The 20,273-nt window shown below is 34.0% G+C and overlaps 1 protein-coding gene across 1 annotated transcript in view; it reads left to right on the top strand.

Moving 5' to 3' along the window:
• LOC149412274 (uncharacterized) overlaps window positions 1-17,163 on the top strand; it is a 311,506-nt gene extending 294,343 nt beyond the window's left edge. The window contains exon 3 of the mRNA XM_089646124.1: window positions 9,572-17,163. Within this exon, the coding sequence (XP_089502250.1) occupies window positions 9,572-11,360 (1,789 nt within the window). The 3' untranslated portion in view covers window positions 11,361-17,163. The remainder of the gene's footprint in view (window positions 1-9,571) is intronic.
• Window positions 17,164-20,273: the final 3,110 nt, after the last annotated feature.

Raw genomic sequence — 20,273 nt, 5'->3', positions numbered from 1 at the left:
TAAGGCCTATGAAAACTGCTTTAAAGTTCAAAATCTCCTACTTACAAACCCATTTTCGGTTACGGTTTTATTGTATAATGTGGCAATTTATGTTATTTATAAAATTATTGAAAAATATTTAAATATTTGTGCCTGAACATCCACAAAATAAAATAAAAGGCACTTTTTGGCCATGTTTTTTTCTTGCATAAATCAAAACAAATGGATGGTATTAAGCGGAAATTTAAGCCTTATCGCCATCTATGTAAGGCGTGTTATTGATATCGCCTGGATTCAAAATATTACACGACATAGTGCATCGCCTTAACAAGTTTTAAATTTAGAATATTTTGTTGTCAAAAAACGGTTAGGCCACGTCCACACAGGCAGGCGGCTTGCTTAGCGCCTAGAGTCTAGCGAGTCACCTAGCGAGTAGCTTAGTAAAACAAACGTTCTAGAACACTCGCGACTGACCGCACTGCGCGCTTGGCGTCTAGCTAGTCGCTATGCTAGTCGCTTTTCGGGTATCGAAGTGAACGAACGTGTTGGTTTTTTGTCACTAGGCGCGAGGCATTTTTGAAGAGAAAAATGGACGAAATATTAATTGCATCTGTTTTTAAAAGAGAACCTCTGTGGAATCCAGCTAATGAACTACATAAAAATGTAGTTTTCTTAAAAAAAAATAATAATAATTATGTCATAATTTTTTTTACAATGAGACGTTAATTATGGTTATGGCGTTGGATTATGTATACTAAGAAGTATATCAAATGATTCTCTGGGCTGGACTGGTAAAATTTTTCGTCAAAATTACGCAATTGTTTATACAGAACATTAAACTGCCCATGACTTGACCGTGACTTATTTATGTCATGAACCCAACATGATGGATAAGGCCGTGAAATGGTATATTTTAAAGATGAATTTTCTGTAAGTAGCAGTTTTAGAGCTATTTTTGAAAGTGACATCTCGTCAACTAGACGACAAGCAAATGACCAAGACACCTAGCGACCCACCACGCAAACCACCTTCAGTGCGGACACCGTGTATCCTAGCAAGTAGCCAGAATGCAAGCCACTAGGCTTTAGGCGCTAAGCAAGCCGCCTGCCTGTGCGGACGTGGCCTTACAGATATGCTTACTTGACTATGCGGTCGGTTGTGTTTACAAGTACCTAAAGGTTTTTATGCAAGGAATTCAAAATAGTTCGTTGGTTAGTTATAATATATCCGTTTTTTAAATCCTATTTTGAGCTTCGGAGGTAAGCGTGTCAACCAGTAAGTTAAATTTCGTTGCTAAGCATCATGATGATCAAATGTATTTAATTTAAAAATTTAATTTAAATCATAATTTTTGTTATTTTAACTACAGGAAGTATTTTTTGTATTATCGTGACAGCTGTTTCGGCATTATAGGCCGTTTTCAAACTGGGTTGGGACACGTTGAGATGACTTTTTTTTATAGTATAATATTGATTACATTTTATGATTTTGACTGTATATATTATTAGTTATTATATGATTATTATTTATATGATTCTATTTCAATTTAATTAAACTGAAAACGGTTGAAATAGGATGCACCCACTCTTTATTCTATAAATTCACCACGTTAAGGACGGGTGGTTTCAGAGAATTTTAACAATTCATGAAATATCAATGGTGATTTTCAAGTTCTGTGAAAGTTTTTTTCTAGTTCTGTGAAAATTATTCTCAATTTCTGTTACTATTTCAGTTTTGTGAAACAACTGGCCAATAATGATGTCATAACAGAACTTGAATAGAACCTTCACAGATCTTGAAATTTGATGTATTGTTAAAATTCTGTGAAACAACCGGTGTTTAATAAAACAACAAACTTAAATTAAGCTGACACAACCATTTTTTTTTTGTTACGATTAACTGTTGATTTTTTTCTAAACTTTAATCATTAGCATCTGTTCTTCGCCGCCCCTGCGGCAAACTTTGCAAATAAAGGGCAGATACAGGCTCGAGATTATTGCGATATTGCCTGCCGACTGCTTTGATCACCTGAAAGTCTTGAAAGCCTGCGACAGGCTGATGATCCTTTAGCTTGTCGATTTCACTCCTGAGCTCTTCCAAGAATACGATACGAATATATTACAAGTCAAATTCTCAAATAGAAGTGAATCGAAATTAAAACGTTAGTGTATATTTTATGTAGACAAACTATAATTATATGCATTAAAATTTTTCACCAGCTGCGAGTGTTGATGGAATCTTCCATTGAAGATGTATACCGATTTAAGTGGGTAATAGGCGGGTCCGTTTGTCCATCGTTTCCTTACTTCTTTGAAATTTATCAAAAATGTTCAAACTTCTAAAATCTTAATCTCATCGATCTAATTAATATTAAAGGCTTTAAATAAAAAAATATGTTCTTAATGCTTTTCTCTTACCATTATTAAATGTATCAATGATAATGAACATTGACTATTATTACTATTTCTATAAAAATATATCTACGCATTTCAGAACCAAGGGTTCCTTCATTGGGGATAAAGAATACAAAATAGTTGTTTAAACAAAATTAATTATTTTAATTTAATTAATATGATGCCACAAATTAAATTAACAATCATTATTTAAGACATGAATGATTCACTAAATTTATATATATTTTTGCATCTTTAAAGCAGCCTTGTGTTATGATTTCACCAATTTAGAATTGAACCGGTCCAAGAACACGCCATGACAGGTGGATGATTGGTACCAACATAATCAATTGAGGCTTAACGCCTTCACTGAACAATAATATACCGTTGTCAAATCCATCAATAACCCTTCATGTAATAATGAGATTACATAATAATATGATACAATAATATATTGACACACTTCTGGAGGTGCTACTCGCTCTCGCAGATTTGTATTTTTGTGAAGTGAATTTGGCAACAATACATTTATTGAATGGTGGTTTGAAGGGTTGCTGATGAAATTTGTCACTCTACTAATTATGTTTGTAATGTCGGCTTACTCCTCACAGGAAGAAGCGTAGGAGTGTAATGTATGTTTTTTTTAAATTTATATTTGCTTTGGGAAAGGCGTTCGGCATGTAGTGCATTTATCAAATGTTCTAAAACAACGATTAAGAAAGATGGGTTATTAGATTTTTTGTGATGGAAATAAACACATAAAAGAGTGTCAGTAAAATGATTGTCTTGAAAATAGAAAGAAGAAGTTGAGTAGAGTTTCACAAAGATATTGATAAATCATATAAAGAAATAGATAGATACTTGTGTAAAGTGGTTAGTGAAAACAATAGTATTGTAAAAAAATACTTTTTTCATGCAATTTAAATATCTTAAGATATAATCCAATAAAAACACAAACTGTTTGTCTATAAAAATGGAAGCATTATCTTTTCTTTTATGGAGATAGGATTGTTGGATAATATTTATTTCTCAAATATAGATTCTCAATCACCTGAGCGGTAAAAGAATTATTATTTAGAATTTAAAGTGCAGTGTATGGCAGTGTAGGTTTAAACAATCTAATTGTTTCTTTGCATTCATTGGATAAAAGATATCACGTAATTTGTCACGGGAGGGGTTCCATTGTAGATTTAATAATATGTACTTACCTGCTATTATTTTTATTTATTACAAGGAACTGCACTTACACTGTACACGGTTGACATTATTTATCGCATGCCAATGAGCCGTTTTGACATCTGGTTCATGTGCTCAACAACTCGATTGCGGAACGACTATTTGTATTTACTTCCTCTCTTCAAAACTAAGATTCACAACAAAATAATAAAAAATACTATAATTTATAACATTTCCTAATGGAATCTTAAATTTCAAGATTACGAAAAGGTTCATATTTATTTTATTTAAAATTATCTATTTTTCTGATGGGAAACATCGATTTATTTTTTTATTTTAACAAGTGAAAATGAAAGTAAACAACTCTTTATTTAGCACAAAGGGTAAAAATTATTTTATAAGCAATAATTATTAGCCTAAAACACTCATCCACATTGAAAAATCTCCTGATAAAAGATATATGTCATGTATCTTTTATCAAGAGATTTTTCAATGTGGATGAGTGTTTCAGGCTAATAATTATTGCTTATAAAATAATTGTTACCCTTTGTGCTATCCATAAAAAATCTTGTTTTAAACATTAGTTTACCAAAAAAAAAAAAATTAATACTTTATTTGTTTGGTAATTTAATATTACTTTTAATATTATTCAGAAATGCGCTTAGAAATATTTTATAAATTGAAAATTCTTCATCATTTGGAATAGATCCATTGCCAATTTTCGCGTGAAAAGAAGTAAATATACTGCACAGAGATTTGACGGCCGGGCGGAAATTGCCAACGAGTTACCAGGCTGGCCGAATGAAGCGTCGTTCCGTGCAAGAGAGTCGTCACGTTTCCGTTCAAGACAGTCGTCCCGTTTCCATGCAAGAGAGTCGCCCCGTTTCCATGCAAGAGAGTCGTCCCGTTTCCGTGCAAGAGTGTCGTCACGTATTCCCACGCTTGTTTGTTTGTTTTTTAATCTTTATTTAAATTTATGCAATGTTAAGATACATTCAATGCTTGCTACACAAGAGTCGGTTTTACTCCTAGGCGCGCTAAAAGATGTTTCACATAAAAAATGTAAATATTGTTGAATGTAGTCAAATTCAAAACTTTAATATTAATAATATTATCTGGGACACAGACGGCACCTTTCCTACATGAATTCTCCCTTTGGAACTTTTCAGTTGATTTCTCTCGTTCAATCAGGTTCTCTTCTGGAGATGTAACATGTTCTTACTCGTTCACACATGAACGACGTCAGCTTTATGAAAACTACACATTTTGAAAAACGAACAACGTCATACTATAATAATATAATAATATAATATTATCATAATTCATCTTATACCCCGTGGCGCGTATCCTTATACCCTGGGGGCAATGTCGGTATTTGATATTGATTTCCTTCGCATATCTCAGTAGCTACGTATTGACTTACAGAGGCGAGAGCATTACACACAGCCGCACAGTCACACCCGCATCCCATCCACGTAGTCCCTCGGCAAATAGAGCTAAACAAATGGGAAGAAGAAGCCTAGCCGGTCCAGCCGCATTAATAATAATATTATAGTGATTAATTTTTGTGGTATTAGGCCGTATTGCGGTACCTCCTTCTTTAGCCAACGTTCCGGACAGCATTACAGTGTCCATCATCAGGGGCAGATGTGTGATGATGTACACACTTAACCACAATCTTTAAAGAAGGGGGTACTGTTCCTGGAGGTAGGTGCTCATAAAAGTTTCCATGCTGAGAAACATGCTGACCATAGACATATGAATATTAGATTCATAGGTCTGTGATGCCGACCCATTATGTTCGCCCAAAATACAGACAGCGCGAATCTTGGCCGATGTCGCTACACCGTGCACACGTACGCCTCCAGAAGGCACGAGGCATACGCTGTGTTTAATGCAATCGCCTCATTAAGTCATTACCCAGCTAATTGCTTAAAAAATTTTATGCTTTACAAAGATACTTATAAAATTTTAATATTATCAAGAAAATCAAGCATACAAATAAATGCATAAAATCTAGACTTAAAATATAAGCTTATAATATAATAGCAGGCAGCCTGTGGTAGGTTAATCCCAAATGAAACGCTTTTGCTGTCGTGATATAATATTTCGTTTTTTATGCATAGCACAAAGGATAACAAATTATTTTACTCGGGAGATATTTTAAATTTGAATGAATATTTCAAGCGAATTATTATTGCTTATAATAAGAATATAGTTATACAATTATGGGGTGGATTTACTTAACCTGCCTTACTAAATAACATTTAATTATTTTCCTTTAAATGTTAATTTCTCTTGACAAATAAAATTTAATATTAATATTATTATGAAACCAAGTTATTTAGGGTAAAACTTTCAACTCTGGTGTAAGGAAAACAACCCAGGCTTATCTTTTTCTTTTACCATAATTCTACTTAACAGAGGTCCGCCGGCTCGTGAGCACTCAAAATCATCCCTTATTTTTGCCCACACAAATATCTTATCACAACACTGACGTCCCTAAGGAACAACACATTTGACTTTTCATAGATAAAGTGTACTTTATCTATCAATGAAATATCTTTATTGTAATATAAAAAAAGATACTTGCAGGTTACCAAAAGATACTTTTATATTCTTTAGAATATTGCGCGGGGAAAAATGATTTATTTATATTAAGAATCACTTCAAATTATTTGTAATCCGGTTAAAAACGAGGTTGCAAAGCTTAACTGAACATTATCACGATGTCGGAACAAGTGTTCATGAAAATCTTTATATATTATCAAGAGAAATCTAAATCAAGTCGAAATGAACCTTTTAATTCATTCTTAAGGCCTGCAATCGTGTTTTTAATCGGATTACCAATAATTTTAAGTGATTCTTAATAGATAAGCAATATTCATATTTTTCTTTGTGGGGTGATTCGTATGTTTAAACAAGTAAATTGCTTTTCGATAAGTCGATGATAAAAAAAAATTGAATCGATTATTAAAAACAAGTGTTTCTTCGTAGAGCAAAATATAATTTTGTTAACGTTACTTCATTATTTTGACGTCCTATTAATTTTAATCTTTTAGGATCAGAAGAAGGTACCTTCCTCTAGCTTCTTATAAACCGATTGACTGTTTACTGAATTTGAGACATCATTTTATTCACTTAATTTCCGTTTATACAATCAATTTCCGTTGAATTTAGATACTGTCTTTATTGACCGTTGTTTCATAATATACCTCTTTGTATCTGAATCGTTATTATTTATGGCTTGGCTCGGCAGGGTGCGTTATGATTTCATAACCGATTTTATCGATTATCAGGAGAATACATTTTTTTATATAACTGACAAATAACATAGTGTTTACCTTTTTTTTAAATTAAGATGGAAAGGTTGTTCAAATTCCATGACGCCGGAACCGATCGTTCCAGAGTTTTATTTCTTTCAGAAAATCACAGATTTTTTGCTTTATAGTTATATGTAATGTAATTTTTTGTTGGTTTTTGATGGCGATACTCAAAGATTTTACCGTCTAAGACGACTGTAAAATAATAAGCGAGAATTCCTTCACTATCGTGCCTTGAGAATTTAATGAAAAAATGTCGTGTGGGCATTACATCTGTACCTACGGAGGTTGCGCGAGGCTTAGTGATGAAAATATAGGGCAGTTTTTTTTTATAAATCATGACACAGTAAACCGTGCCGGTTTAGACTATGAATAAACCGATCGTACAGAGTCAGAGTAAACGCTAAGCCGTATTTTAATATAGAAGCGAATTACATGAGTACAATACTTTATCAATGCTGACGTTTAGCGCTGCCGTCACGATAAGCTCTCAGCTCAGCGATGATGGACGACAGAATGTACCCAACAATATCTGCCAGTCAGGGGTGACGTCATCTCCTACCTAATTACGATTATACCGTAAAGATCATGCGATGAAAACCAGATATGGCTGAGCGGGGAAAAAATATTGCTAAAGTGATCTTCGGCTAGAGGGGAGAGGCGTGAGGGAAGTTGAGCTTTATCTCCCGAATACTATGTTCCATTTTCTTATCTTTAAATAAATAGCTTTCATTAATCATCAATATGTTTTAATACCCATCGAAGACTAAAAAATGGTGTGGTCTACGATAAACTAGATTCAAAGTCAATTAGGTAGGAATCTAACTAAAGAGAAACACTTTAGTGATATAATTCCGTGCAAGAAGCCGTTGTTATTATTATTATTACTATAGGAAATCTCTCTAAAGGAAAACGACCCTTTCAGAGACCTTGTTGTGAAACGAGGGAAACCCAAGAGCGACTCTAAAGTAGGTACCTATTTTAAAAACTTTATCATGTTTTTTTAATCATTGCTTATAAATATAACATATTACATTTTATTTATTTATAACTACTTTCAAACTCGGGTAAATTATATATAAATTTAAAAAATACCTCCCTACTTATTATTCATAAATAGATAATTCAATTATGCCGATCGATACTTCGATTCTACTACAAAATCGATCGGAAATAATTGTTTTATAACAGAAGATCACGTGACGTGGAAACCTTTTGCCGAGATGAAAATCGGCAATTGAACATTTTCCCTGAAATCATAATATACAAAAGTATGTTTCCAATTATTTTTTAAAAATTTATAAAGACATTCGTAATAAAAATGCTTTCCCTTTTTTATAGTATTACAACTATTCATAATTATGATTTATATGGGTAGTGAGTAAATGACACAATAAAATAATCTGTTTTTTAATCATTGCTTATACACACATATTATATAATATTTATTTATAATTACTTTCCAACTTGGGTAAATTATATATAAATTTAAAAAATACCTACCTACTTAAGTAAATCATTCGTGTATTCTATTAAAGCTTATTTCCCAAAGTGATCGTGAATTGATGCTCACTATATTTTTAATGTATATTGTAGGTACCTATTAAAAAAAACAATTGAATCTCTGTAGCTCTCTATTGACTTTGCAAAGTTGTGTACTTAGCCTTATCGAGTAAGCAGCATAGACGGATAACTGGAGATATACAAATAAAAAATAAAAACAAGTATCCCCAATAAATGGCACACATTTCACAAACAAAACAAAGCTCGTTTAAAGGGGTTGTATTGAAGACAGGGTAGCGCCAGTGGGGTAGATGACGAAATCCCCAGCTTGCCCCGGCGCCCCGGGCCACTTTTCCAAGATTCCTCAACTGAAATTTAACCCCTCGAATAAAAACCAATTTTCCTTAAGTTCAACTTCCTTTTCTGCAATTTGAGAAGAATAATTCAACATTAATATTCTCATAAAAGATAAGAAATTTTCAATAACTTCACACCAAGCTTTCCTACTTTGCATAAATACTAAGATTCCACTCGTTACAAATTGGAGATACAATTGCTTTTGAAAATGTAAATTTTAGGCATCTTTAAAGTACTTCTTTGAGGTAATATTTTTTTCATCAAACGTACAGTATAAAGTTACGCTCAACCAAAATATTCCTTTTGTGAATAGATACTTCGCTCATCAACAAGGAATAAAATTGAGCTTGGCTTAACATGAAGTGTAGCGATTTTTTTTCCTCTCGTCAACAAATGTATTGCCTCTTTGTTTTTATTATCGCCCATTCTTGAAGAATAAACCAAAATTTTGTACAAGATTCCAGCTCGTAACTAACCTTTTTGTCGGCTTAAAAACTTTCATAATTCATAACCTTCGCACGTAACGGCTTACAAGGGCGGCGGAAAGTTTCCGTTTGCTCGCGAAGGCGGCGAGGGGAGATGGTTCAGTAATCGCCCGCTACATGCTGGTTGGGAATTGGAGTACACTGAAAAAGCATCTAACACTTTCAGACGGTGCGGTGTTAGCAAACCTTGATAATTCGTTTCAGATGGCTTTCTCGGAAAAACTTCGTCGCCTGGGGTGCAATTTCGGAACTAAAATATACCTACTCTACTCCTTGTGAGATAAATTATGTTCCATTTATGTGTTATGTTTGGCCACTTTCAATTGACCTAATGAATTTTTTCTTTTTGTTTCAGAATGGAGAAGTTCTGGAAAGTGGTGATCGTGTTGATGGCTTGGTGGCAGCTAAGCAGGTCGTCATGTCCTGAAGTGTGCGTGTGCGAGTTGGACATCAAGGGGCGCATCGGTGTGTCCTGCACACAAGGGGACATGGTATCTATCCCCGTGGACCAGATGGACGTTTCCACTGAAGTCATCATCATCTCCGCCCCCAACGATGACTACATCAACTATCTAACCATCGGGCCCATATTTACACAGCCGAAAAGGTTCACTAACCTCGAAGAGATTCATATCGTCCAATCCAACGTGCCGTCCATCGGGCAAAACTCTTTCTGGGGGCTCAGGAATTTGAGGCTACTAAATCTGACTTACAATAATATCTCTGCCATTGTCGACCACAACTTTCGGGGACTTATCAATCTTGTCGAACTGTACCTCGACAATAATAGGATTGAAGAAATGCCCAGCGAGACTTTTCACTACCTGATGGAACTAAGGATTCTTTCACTGTCCAATAATCGCATTTCTGTATTAGTGCCCAGACTGTTCAGGAAGTTAGGTAAACTTAATCACTTGGATTTGAGCGATAATCCGCTTGTTGAACTAGCTCCCGAAGTTTTCAAAGATATACAAGAATTGAAAACTTTGAAATGCCGGCGCTGTAAGTTGAAAATGATCAACACACAACTGTACCACCTGCTTGCAGGGCTCCAGCACCTGGACTTGGGGGAGAATCATTTCAAATACGTCATGTCGGATGAATTCAACGACCTCAAAAAACTTCAAGTCTTGAAATACGACGGAAATCAGCTACCTGTTGTCTTGGAAAAAACCTTCGGAAAAAATAATTTCCTTACTAGTTTATCTCTTGCGAAAAACCGACTGGCGATGGTGACGCCTACCGCTTTTCTCAATTTGTCCAAACTTACAAGCTTGGACATCAGTTATAATAAGTTAGACAGGTTAGACGTGCAATCCTTGCAACCGGTAGCCGATTCACTGTGGACTTTAGATATCAGCGGGAATCATATTGGAATCCAAGACATTACTATAATCCTACAGCTGTTAGTAAACATTCGAAATATAGGATTAGCAAATTTGGGCCTCTCTGAATTGCCCCTTGGAATCTTTACCAATAATCAACAATTGAAATCGTTGAACTTATCTGGGAATCATTTCACAACATTCCCGGTTCAGACCTTAGCTCCTATCCCATATCTCTTGGAGCTAGATTTAACCGAAAATCGCTTAAGCGGTTTGGATGAAAAGGCGCTATCGAGATTCGCTGAAATACCGAAACTATGGTTGGATTACAATCCGTGGATCTGTGACGTATGCCACATCGGTACGATGTTGGCGCATCTAAAGGTGAGCTACCTGAACGCTTCTCTGAGAGAACTGATCTGCGTGTCACCCAAGAGCCTGGAGGGGTACCGTCTGGGCTGGCTCAGCCAGAGCGAACTGGAGTGGTGCGGTGACAGCGGCGCCAGGTTCATGGGCGAGGCGGGCATCCTCGCGGAAGAAGGTCGCCTCAGCATCATCGCGTCCCTCCTCCTGCTGCTGTTCGTCGTGCTGGCCGCCTTGACGGCGGGCATCTGCTACTCCAAGAGGAGAACCGCCCAGTACTACACCAACGAAGACAAGAGAGGCCCTCAGAGCGAGAAAATATTCGATAATCAGTTGGTTATCTTCGGAGAAAACGATGACCTCAACTTCAAGTTCCCGGTGACGGACATATCGGAGAAGCCGTTCTCCTTGGGGCCCGCCGACAGCCTCGTGGTGTCCACCATCAGCCCTCAATAGCATGAGATCCCCCGCAGCAGCTAGCTGCCAACATTCCACCGGAGAACCGTCGAGACTGTCATGTGAACTAGCACTACGTGATGTTTTTCCCAAAGAATTTAAAAGAAAGGCTAAATCTGTTCGAAATAAAAGAGAATAATCGTAATTAACATTTTAAAAACTGTACATAATTTGACTGACTTTTTTGTAAAACCCAATTAAAAGAAATGGAGCCACTGATGGCTCGAAAGACAAACGGTGTTTCGAAATACAAATTTCACCATGTTTATAGTAGATTCCTATACTTATTGAAAAAATAAATTCTCTAAACTAAGTGCGCGAAGTTTGCCAACATAATGATTAGTATTTTAAACATATATAGGTTTCAATAATAATTCTATTACTTCTTACTTATTTCGGAAAGTCTGTTTGAAAAAATCACTTCTAGGAGCATGTAAAACAAGTACCATCTACTTTTCGTACAATTCGATATTGAGTTTGTTCATAAAAAGTAACATCTACCTTTTGTACAATTTGATATTGTGCTTGTTCATAAAACAAGTGCCATCTACTTTTCGTACAATTCGATATTGAGTTTGTTCATAAAAAGTAACATCTACCTTTTGTACAATTTGATATTGTGCTTGTTCATAAAACAAGTGCCATCTACTTTTCGTACAATTCGATATTGAGTTTGTTCATAAAACAAGTGCTATCTACTTTTCGTACAATTCGATATTGAACTTGTTCATAAAACAAGTGCCATATACTTTTCGTACAATTCGATATTGAGCTTGTTCATAAAACCTGTATTCAAATTACAAATCTTAGTACCAACATATTTATATCAATCTGAACTAATTCCTTAATTTTATTGTAATGGATATTTTATTTCCACTGCCGTTTTTGCATACATTTATCCATATAATTTATATCAAAGAAAATAGTCAAATCAATTTGTTAAGTAAGAATACTTATGATATAACCGAATCAGAAAACATATCTTGGATTCAAGTGGAATATAAATGAATCCGAAAAATATGAAGCGAAATGTGTATACCTATAGTAATAGGTACTCTATATAACGATATAATATGTTAACGCGTTGAAAATATTTCTTGTTTGATGCCAATGGTATGGTTTGTAAATTATTTGTATTTTTTCTGGAGCCATAACCAAAAAAAGTCATACTTGTACTTACGTTTGTAAGTTTCATTGTAAGAATCAGGAAAAGCTTTGTTTGAACTAACCGATCTTTAATATGTTATGAGAATATGGCTACTTGGTGTGACTTTAAAATTAAATCATACGAAGTAAACTCACAAATAACTACAGTGATAGCGTCTTTTGAAAAACGTTAATGATTTTGCGAAACCTCTTTCGAAACCTAAAAATATTTCGTTGGTTGTCCCATCCTTCCAAGAGGTGGACTAAAATTTAAATATTTGTCGCCCCCCTCCCTTATCGACGACTAAAGTTGACGATCGTCATCGAGGGAGAGGGAGAGGGGTGGACGAAGGGGGAAGAGGACAGAGGGAGAGGAGACATCGACCTCAAAACAATCGGTACTAAATCTTTTAAATCATTTCGACTACCAATTCATTCAAAAGAACTTTTCTCAAGTAATTCATTCGAATAAATTTGAATGAATTATTATTCCTAAATGGATTATTCGATTATGCCGATCGCTACTTCGATTCTACTACAAAATCTATCGGAAATAATTGTTTTATAACAGATGATCACGTGACGCGGAAACCTTTTGCCGAGATGAAAATCGGCAATTGAACATTTTCCCTGAAATCATAACATACAAAAGGATGTTTCCAATAATTTTTTAACAATTTATAAAGACATTCGTAATGAAAATGCTTTCCCTTTTTTGATAGTATTACAACTATTCATAATTATGATTTATATGGGTAATAAGTCTCAGTAAACGACACAATAAAATAATCTGTAAAACGTTTTCATATTTAACAAAATTTACTTGTTTTGATCATTTACTTGATAATAATATTTTTTTACTGTACAATGCCGACTAGTTTTGTTACTGTCGTCACATTATGACCCGAATAATGCTCTTATAAAAATGTTATACAAAGCACAACACAAATGTTATTGAAAAACATGAGGTTGTATTGAATTTTTAAATTTTAATATCAATGTGATTATACCAGTATTTCCCTGATTGTAACGAAGCTAGTCGGGATATTTTTTTTTAAATATTTACACGAAAGTGATTAAAAACAAGTGTTTTTTTTTATTATTTTAAAATATAATGGATTACAATTTATTAATTTGTACAATGTAATTTGTTTAATTCGTTATTTCCGGTTGTTTTCAGTCCAGATAACTCGGAATGGCATTTCAATTTAACTTAGTGCAAGATTTCTACTTAGTATCCTTTTGGGTTCGTTTAAAACCTCATACCGTGCAGACAACTACCAAGTCATTACCAGCCGAGCTTCCAAAGTCCCAAGGCGACTAGGACCACTGATAATTAATTGTTTGTGCGACAAATCATTATCAACCAACTTAAACATCGCAGGAATATCAGAATAAGAAGCTTATATAAGATATTCAGTCCTCTTGACTAGCTATATTAAATATTAATAAACTAGAACAGACCCGTGAATTCGTGACAAATCGGTTCAAACTTTTTAAATAACATAATTATTGTATTAGAGGAAATGTAACGCTTGTCTGGATTAGTTCTATTTTTGAATTTGACACTTAAAATTGCAGCAAATTTGAGTTCAATTAACCAGATTACACGCAGGACTAACAGATAATCGAAATTAATATGTGTCATGATTCAGCGGTTTTTTTAATCTTTACATTATCATTTTCAGTAGCATTGGTGCTTGTTGACACCACTGAAGAGGTAAATCGATAGAAGTGAATAGATTCTCAATTTATTTGTTTGGTCTGTGGCTCAGAGGCGGAAAAGTCTTGGAAGTTCTTATGTGAATTGGCGGAATCACAACCCACACTTCTAGGAAATGTCTGGTCAGTCGTTTTTCAGTGTTGGCACTTTTACGTGTTCAATGTTCACTCGTAGTGTCATGTAGTGACTTTGTTTATTTTTCACTGTGATCACGAATTTTTATTGATCAAAGATTTAATGAAATAAATAAAAAGGATCTATATAAATAAAGAAAAAAATCCTAATGAAATCATTCAAAACACAGCAAATCCTAACAAATGAATGTATTTGTTTTAAAAATTGCTAAGTGAGAATTATTTGATAATTTACTTACCTCCTAAGGTTACGCGCGTCAATAACAAAGTGAATTGTTGGTCAACGGATCGCATATAAATTAAATATCAAAAATCATGTTTTATTGATAAAATCTCCATTCCCGAAGTAAGTAAATATGATCGCGAATAACCTAAAATATAGCTTAAACTATTATTTTATGTTGAAAAATCAAAAAAAAAACTTCGTATGTATTTATAAAAAAATGTATTTCAAACTAAAATCTTTTCCAGCTATAAAAATATCAACCTGCAACATTGAAGCTTGCAAGCATTGGAACAAACGTTACTCCACGTCACTAATTGTTTCAATTCCTGTGGGAATGTCGCCCGGCTTCGAGGAAATGAGATGTGTTACAAAATCATTCTTTCTAATAATCAGCAACGAGGAGCCATCTGGGCTACTTACTATCTTTAATCCTCAAGAAAAGTTTATATATAATTATACTTGTAAACGTTTTCACTCCATTTTAAAGGCGATTTTGAGAAAGAACTTCCACCGTTCATTGATTCAAGAAATTGTTGCTCTTTATAGCTTTGATATGTTATCATTTTTTACCGATTCACGTTAAATACTGGATTCGTGAAAGCTTCCATTACGAGAGAGAGACATAGTTATATGATCACGACGCGCAATTTCAAAAGAAACATTTTAGCTTATTTTTGACGTGCTTTAGTTGTTTTAATGAACTCTTAAGAAATCCGTATGGTTTGATGTTTTATTTTTATAATTTTATCTGACGGTAAAAATCGCATTCGACTGGACCTACAGCGCAGTGAATATATAGGTGTGTCGTTTATTTAGATTCTTCAAAATGAAATTCGATACTTTGCTTAGAAAATAGTTTAATTTGAATGTCAGAATCAATGACTGTTGTAAAATAAAGGCTACATACAGCGGAAACTCGCTTCTTAAATTGCAGAAAAGGAAGAGAAGAACGAACGAAGGATCCGCGATCCTTTCGATTTAAACCCAAAGTCAGGCGGAAGACTAGAGTGTAAATTTCAAGAATTGCAATAGTTTCAACATGCTGGTTGTTTTTCAATTGTCTTGGGGATAAATGTCCTTAAAACTTTTTTTAATAAATACTCTTTAGTACATCGGAAGAATCGACGTACAGAGTTGCAGAATCCATATCAAAATTCGATAGCACTGCATTTTATAAAAGTGTCGTCAACAAATGGATGGAAATCATTGAATTCGTAAAAAGTCACATTTTACACTAATTAATACACTTCTCGTGAATATAATTTGTTTTCCTCGCAAAATTTTAAATTCGCAGTTTTTTTGAAGTGTATACAATTAATTGAAATATTAATCCATGATTGGGACCAATTATCACTACATTGAAGTGGAAGGTATGGCGTTATGAGTAGAGAGCTATGAATAATCGTAATTTATTAAAACAACGTTAATTTTAAATGATTGCCTTAATTTAAAATAACAATTTCAATACGAAATTTAAAAAAATAATATACTGTTATGATGCTCTCTTGTTTGGAATATGATATGGGAGGATTAATTTATCGGATTAAAATATATTTATTAGATCGTAAGTGTTTATATATTTAGGATTCCATTTTGATAAGTACGTGTGCCATTTGAAATGTTAGTGTAAGCATATTATAGACATTTATCGAATATATGATTGAAATTTAATTTAATGGGTTCGTTCCAAAATAAATTTCAATTATAATTCTTCCATTCAATTATTATTTTTTTGTGGAAATAAACAGACCTAATAATTTACACGAACACAATACATATCTGTTCAATTGTATGCATTATTATTTAACATATTTGTTTTGGGCTTACTGTAACAGATTCTTGAACAGAAAGGTTAAAACAATTATCTTACACGTTACACGGCAAGTCTGTTTATATGATTCTTCTTCTTCTTTCGTATGGTGGGGGGGTCAGAGGGGGACGTCTAGGTTTTCGATCCAGTCTTGTGCCTCAGGCGTCGCCATGTGGACCTCATCAATCCCGCCGGGGAATAAATGAAGTGGGCATTCGTTGACCACATGTTCGGTGGTGTGCACCGCACCACATTTACACATCGCCGACTCTTTAAGGCCCCATCTGTGCATCATGTGGGCACTGCGGCTATGGGAGCACCTTAGTTTTATTTCTTGATATCTTAATGGTTGAACATATAAACTCGTACCAGTTGTAAGCTCTCAATTAAAATAATCCGATAATAGTTACATACCTTTATGACAGCATGTGAACTTTATTTTAAACAACTTTTCTGAGTGATGAATTTTTGACTTTTTAATATTATTTATAAAATGTATTTCCTTTGATAAATCTTATAGTAATGTAATGGAATGAAGGCATTCTCTTATTATCAATACTTGATATGAATACATGGTAAGAGTAGTTTTAAGAGATGATTTAATCCCTCTATTCGAATCAGTAATTTTAATTTAATATTAACATTTTATACCTAGTTTTAGTGCGTCTCAATTATATTAAGTTCACTTAATTACTAGTAAAGTAAAACTTAGAAACTAATCACTTTTTATTATATAAAACATTTTCGCTGATAGCTGATTGTTGTATATAAATAATTTGAAATCAGGTGGCCAACAATTATTTGATCGGCATTTCCAAAACATTTTAAAGAATCTAATTATAATTAAAAAAACTCAAAAAAAACATTCTCTATAAAAGGGTTTGTCTGTTACCACATTTGTCTTATCCCACCTGCCATTCTAATTATTAAGAGTTCGTTTTTTTTACTCACTTGATGAGTTCCAATCTAAATGCAAATAACAATAAAAAAAATATTTATCCATGTAGTTTTATATCTATAATCTTTATATTTATCATTATTGTCAATCTATGTTTATTTACTTGGATATTTTTTTAATGAACATGTCGTAATTTTGAAATAAATGTCTACTAAGAAAATTAAGTTTTTTAATAATCAATACCTGATACGAAATGTAGTTTTAATAAGGTAAGTACAAAAGGGGAATTGTAAATCTTCCTCGTGACTTTTCTTTGCCCTGTTCCTTGGGTAACTTATCTTTGAGAATCTCCTTACTGAAGGATATCATAAGTTGTCTGTATAATGTAACACTAAACGCTTATTGAATTGTTATGCCTTGTTAACTGGATAAATGTGTGGCTTGTTTTATATACAATTATAGAATATAGATAAAACTTCTGACTGCAGGCCACTTAAAAGTAGTTATAATTGTGCTTGAATTAATCAAAGCAAAACATCTTTTCTTATTGAGCACTATCTGACGTTTACCCGGCGTTGCTTGGGGACTTATTAATGGTTTGGGGTAAAGTTATGAGATGTATCTGACAACTCGGTGAGTTTTCAAGGTGAAAATAATATTATTGTACTGTAATAAGTATTTCTTTAACTTGATATATATGTCTTCATCTGGCGTCCTGGACATCTTTAACCTTCACTATCAAGTCATACATTCTCCTTACACCTCTTTCTTCGTTCATCAATTACGCCTCAACTTATCACTAATAATTATTTGATTCACGTTTTCCTCGAGCATCCCCGATTTTTTCAAAAATTCATCATGTAGTTTCACGAAATCCACATGGCTGCTTTTAAAAAACCTTATATTGACTTTTATTCGACTCCGTGTATAATTACTGCAAACCAAATTCGTTAAGTCTTTTTCTACCATTCAATCCAATATCTAAACACTTCTGACACTAATGAGGACAAAGTTTGAAATTTTCATCGAAATCGGATGTATGGTATAGAAACGCGTGCGGGAAAAACAAAGATTTTCATTAATTTTAGTATATTTAGATTCAACAAACGAATTCTCTTACCAAATACATTTGTATGGGACTATTGCATTATAAACCGTTTACTCTACACAATTCAGTAAGGATGCCCGAACATTGTTCCGCAACAGTATAGTATGAGAAGGCTTAAATTTCTGAATAGGTAAACCTATACGTAGTCCTTTTTGACACCTGTATGTGAAAGTGTCATCAGACATTTCCCACTAATCTCTCTGGAATCTGGAATATGGAAAAATCAAAAAAAAATACAGAGCGCGTCTTCGCCCTGAATATATTGCCTATCGAACAAAGGCCATCTATGCAATCTGCTCGTGTCACTCAAAAAAATGTACAAGGTAAGTAATTATTTATTTATGTTTCAGTGCCATTTACAATTATTGCGATGGCTACATTAAGATTTCAAAATAAAAATTTAAAGAGATGAAATATTTTAAGGACAATAAGATTTATATTATTTTGACACCAAATATAGTAAAGGCGCTTTTTTTCTTATGACTGATAACCACTCCAGTCTGTAATTTTTTTCAAGACAAATCTGAGTATATCTTGTAAAACTATTTTCCACTGCTGGGTTAGAATTACACCAATGATTTCCAACCTTCAATAGCAAAGGACAACAGAAGAGACGAAGAAGGAGACTGATCACAAAGCACATCTAACCAAATAAAAGGCAATGTCCGTATGTGTGGGCCTTATAATAGACTACAACACTACTATTTTGTTTTTATTAGTGCCAGGAATGTGTAGAAAGTGGTTTGAATGATAAAAGAAGTTGGGGATGCCTGAGAAAGACTCATTATTCACGAACTGAAATGAGATATGTCAGATTAAAGTCGATATAATTAATGATTTGAGATTTTCACGGCCAAAAGTAATATAGTGATTTATTTTGGGGGAATTATGCCTTGTTTCGCTACCTTCTTCTATTGCTGACTTTCGGACAGCACTACAGTGTTGCTGCCCGAAACTTTGGCTAAGGAAGAAGGTAGCGCAACATGTCAAAGTACCCTAAAAATAAATCACTAAAATTAGATATAATGTAGTTTACTAACAGTAACAATATGGTGTACAGTAGTAAATGTTAGAAAAAGTCTGGAACACCCGCGGAAGTCTTATCAGATCATCTCTGCACTGGAATGAGGTATGGACTCTTTTAACAGTAACAATATGGTATACAGTAGTGAATGGTAGAATAAGTCGGGAACACCCGCGGAAGTCTTAACAGATCATCTCTGCACTGGAATGAGGTATGGACTCTTTTAACAGTAACAATATGGTATAGGTACAGTAGTGAATGGTAGAATAAGTCGGGAACACCCGCGGAAGTCTTAACAGATCATCTCTGCACTGGAATGAGGTATGGACTCTTTTAACAGTAACAATATGGTATACAGTAGTGAATGGTAGAATAAGTCGGGAACACCCGCGAAAGTCTTAACAGATCATCTCTGCACTAGAATGAGGTATGGAGTCTTTTAACAGTAACAATATGGTATGCAGTAATGAATGGTAGAATAAGTCGGGAACACCCGCGGAAGTCTTAACAGATCATCTCTGCACTAGAATGAGGTATGGAGTCTTTTAACAGTAATAATATGGTATACAGTAGTGAATGGTAGAATAAGTCGGGAACACCCGCGGAAGTCTTAACAGATCATCTCTGCACTAGAATGAGGTATGGAGTCTTTTAACAGTAACAATATGGTATGCAGTAGTGAATGGTAGAATAAGTCGGGACTCCTGAGGGAGACTTAACTCATTATCTCCGCACTGTAATAAAATGAGGATATGGGATCAAATTGAAGTTCACATAAAATAGTTTTTTAACAGTAACACAGTAGATTTCATGATACTACATGAAGTGAATGGCAGGAAAAATC

The sequence above is a fragment of the Hesperophylax consimilis genome, chromosome 23 (assembly GCF_061612785.1).
Source record: "Hesperophylax consimilis isolate HC1 chromosome 23, BYU_Hcon_1.0, whole genome shotgun sequence".
Taxonomy (NCBI): Eukaryota; Metazoa; Arthropoda; class Insecta; order Trichoptera; family Limnephilidae; genus Hesperophylax; species Hesperophylax consimilis.
Note: the sequence above shows the minus strand (reverse complement) of the source record. Positions and strands in the feature narration are given on the sequence as shown.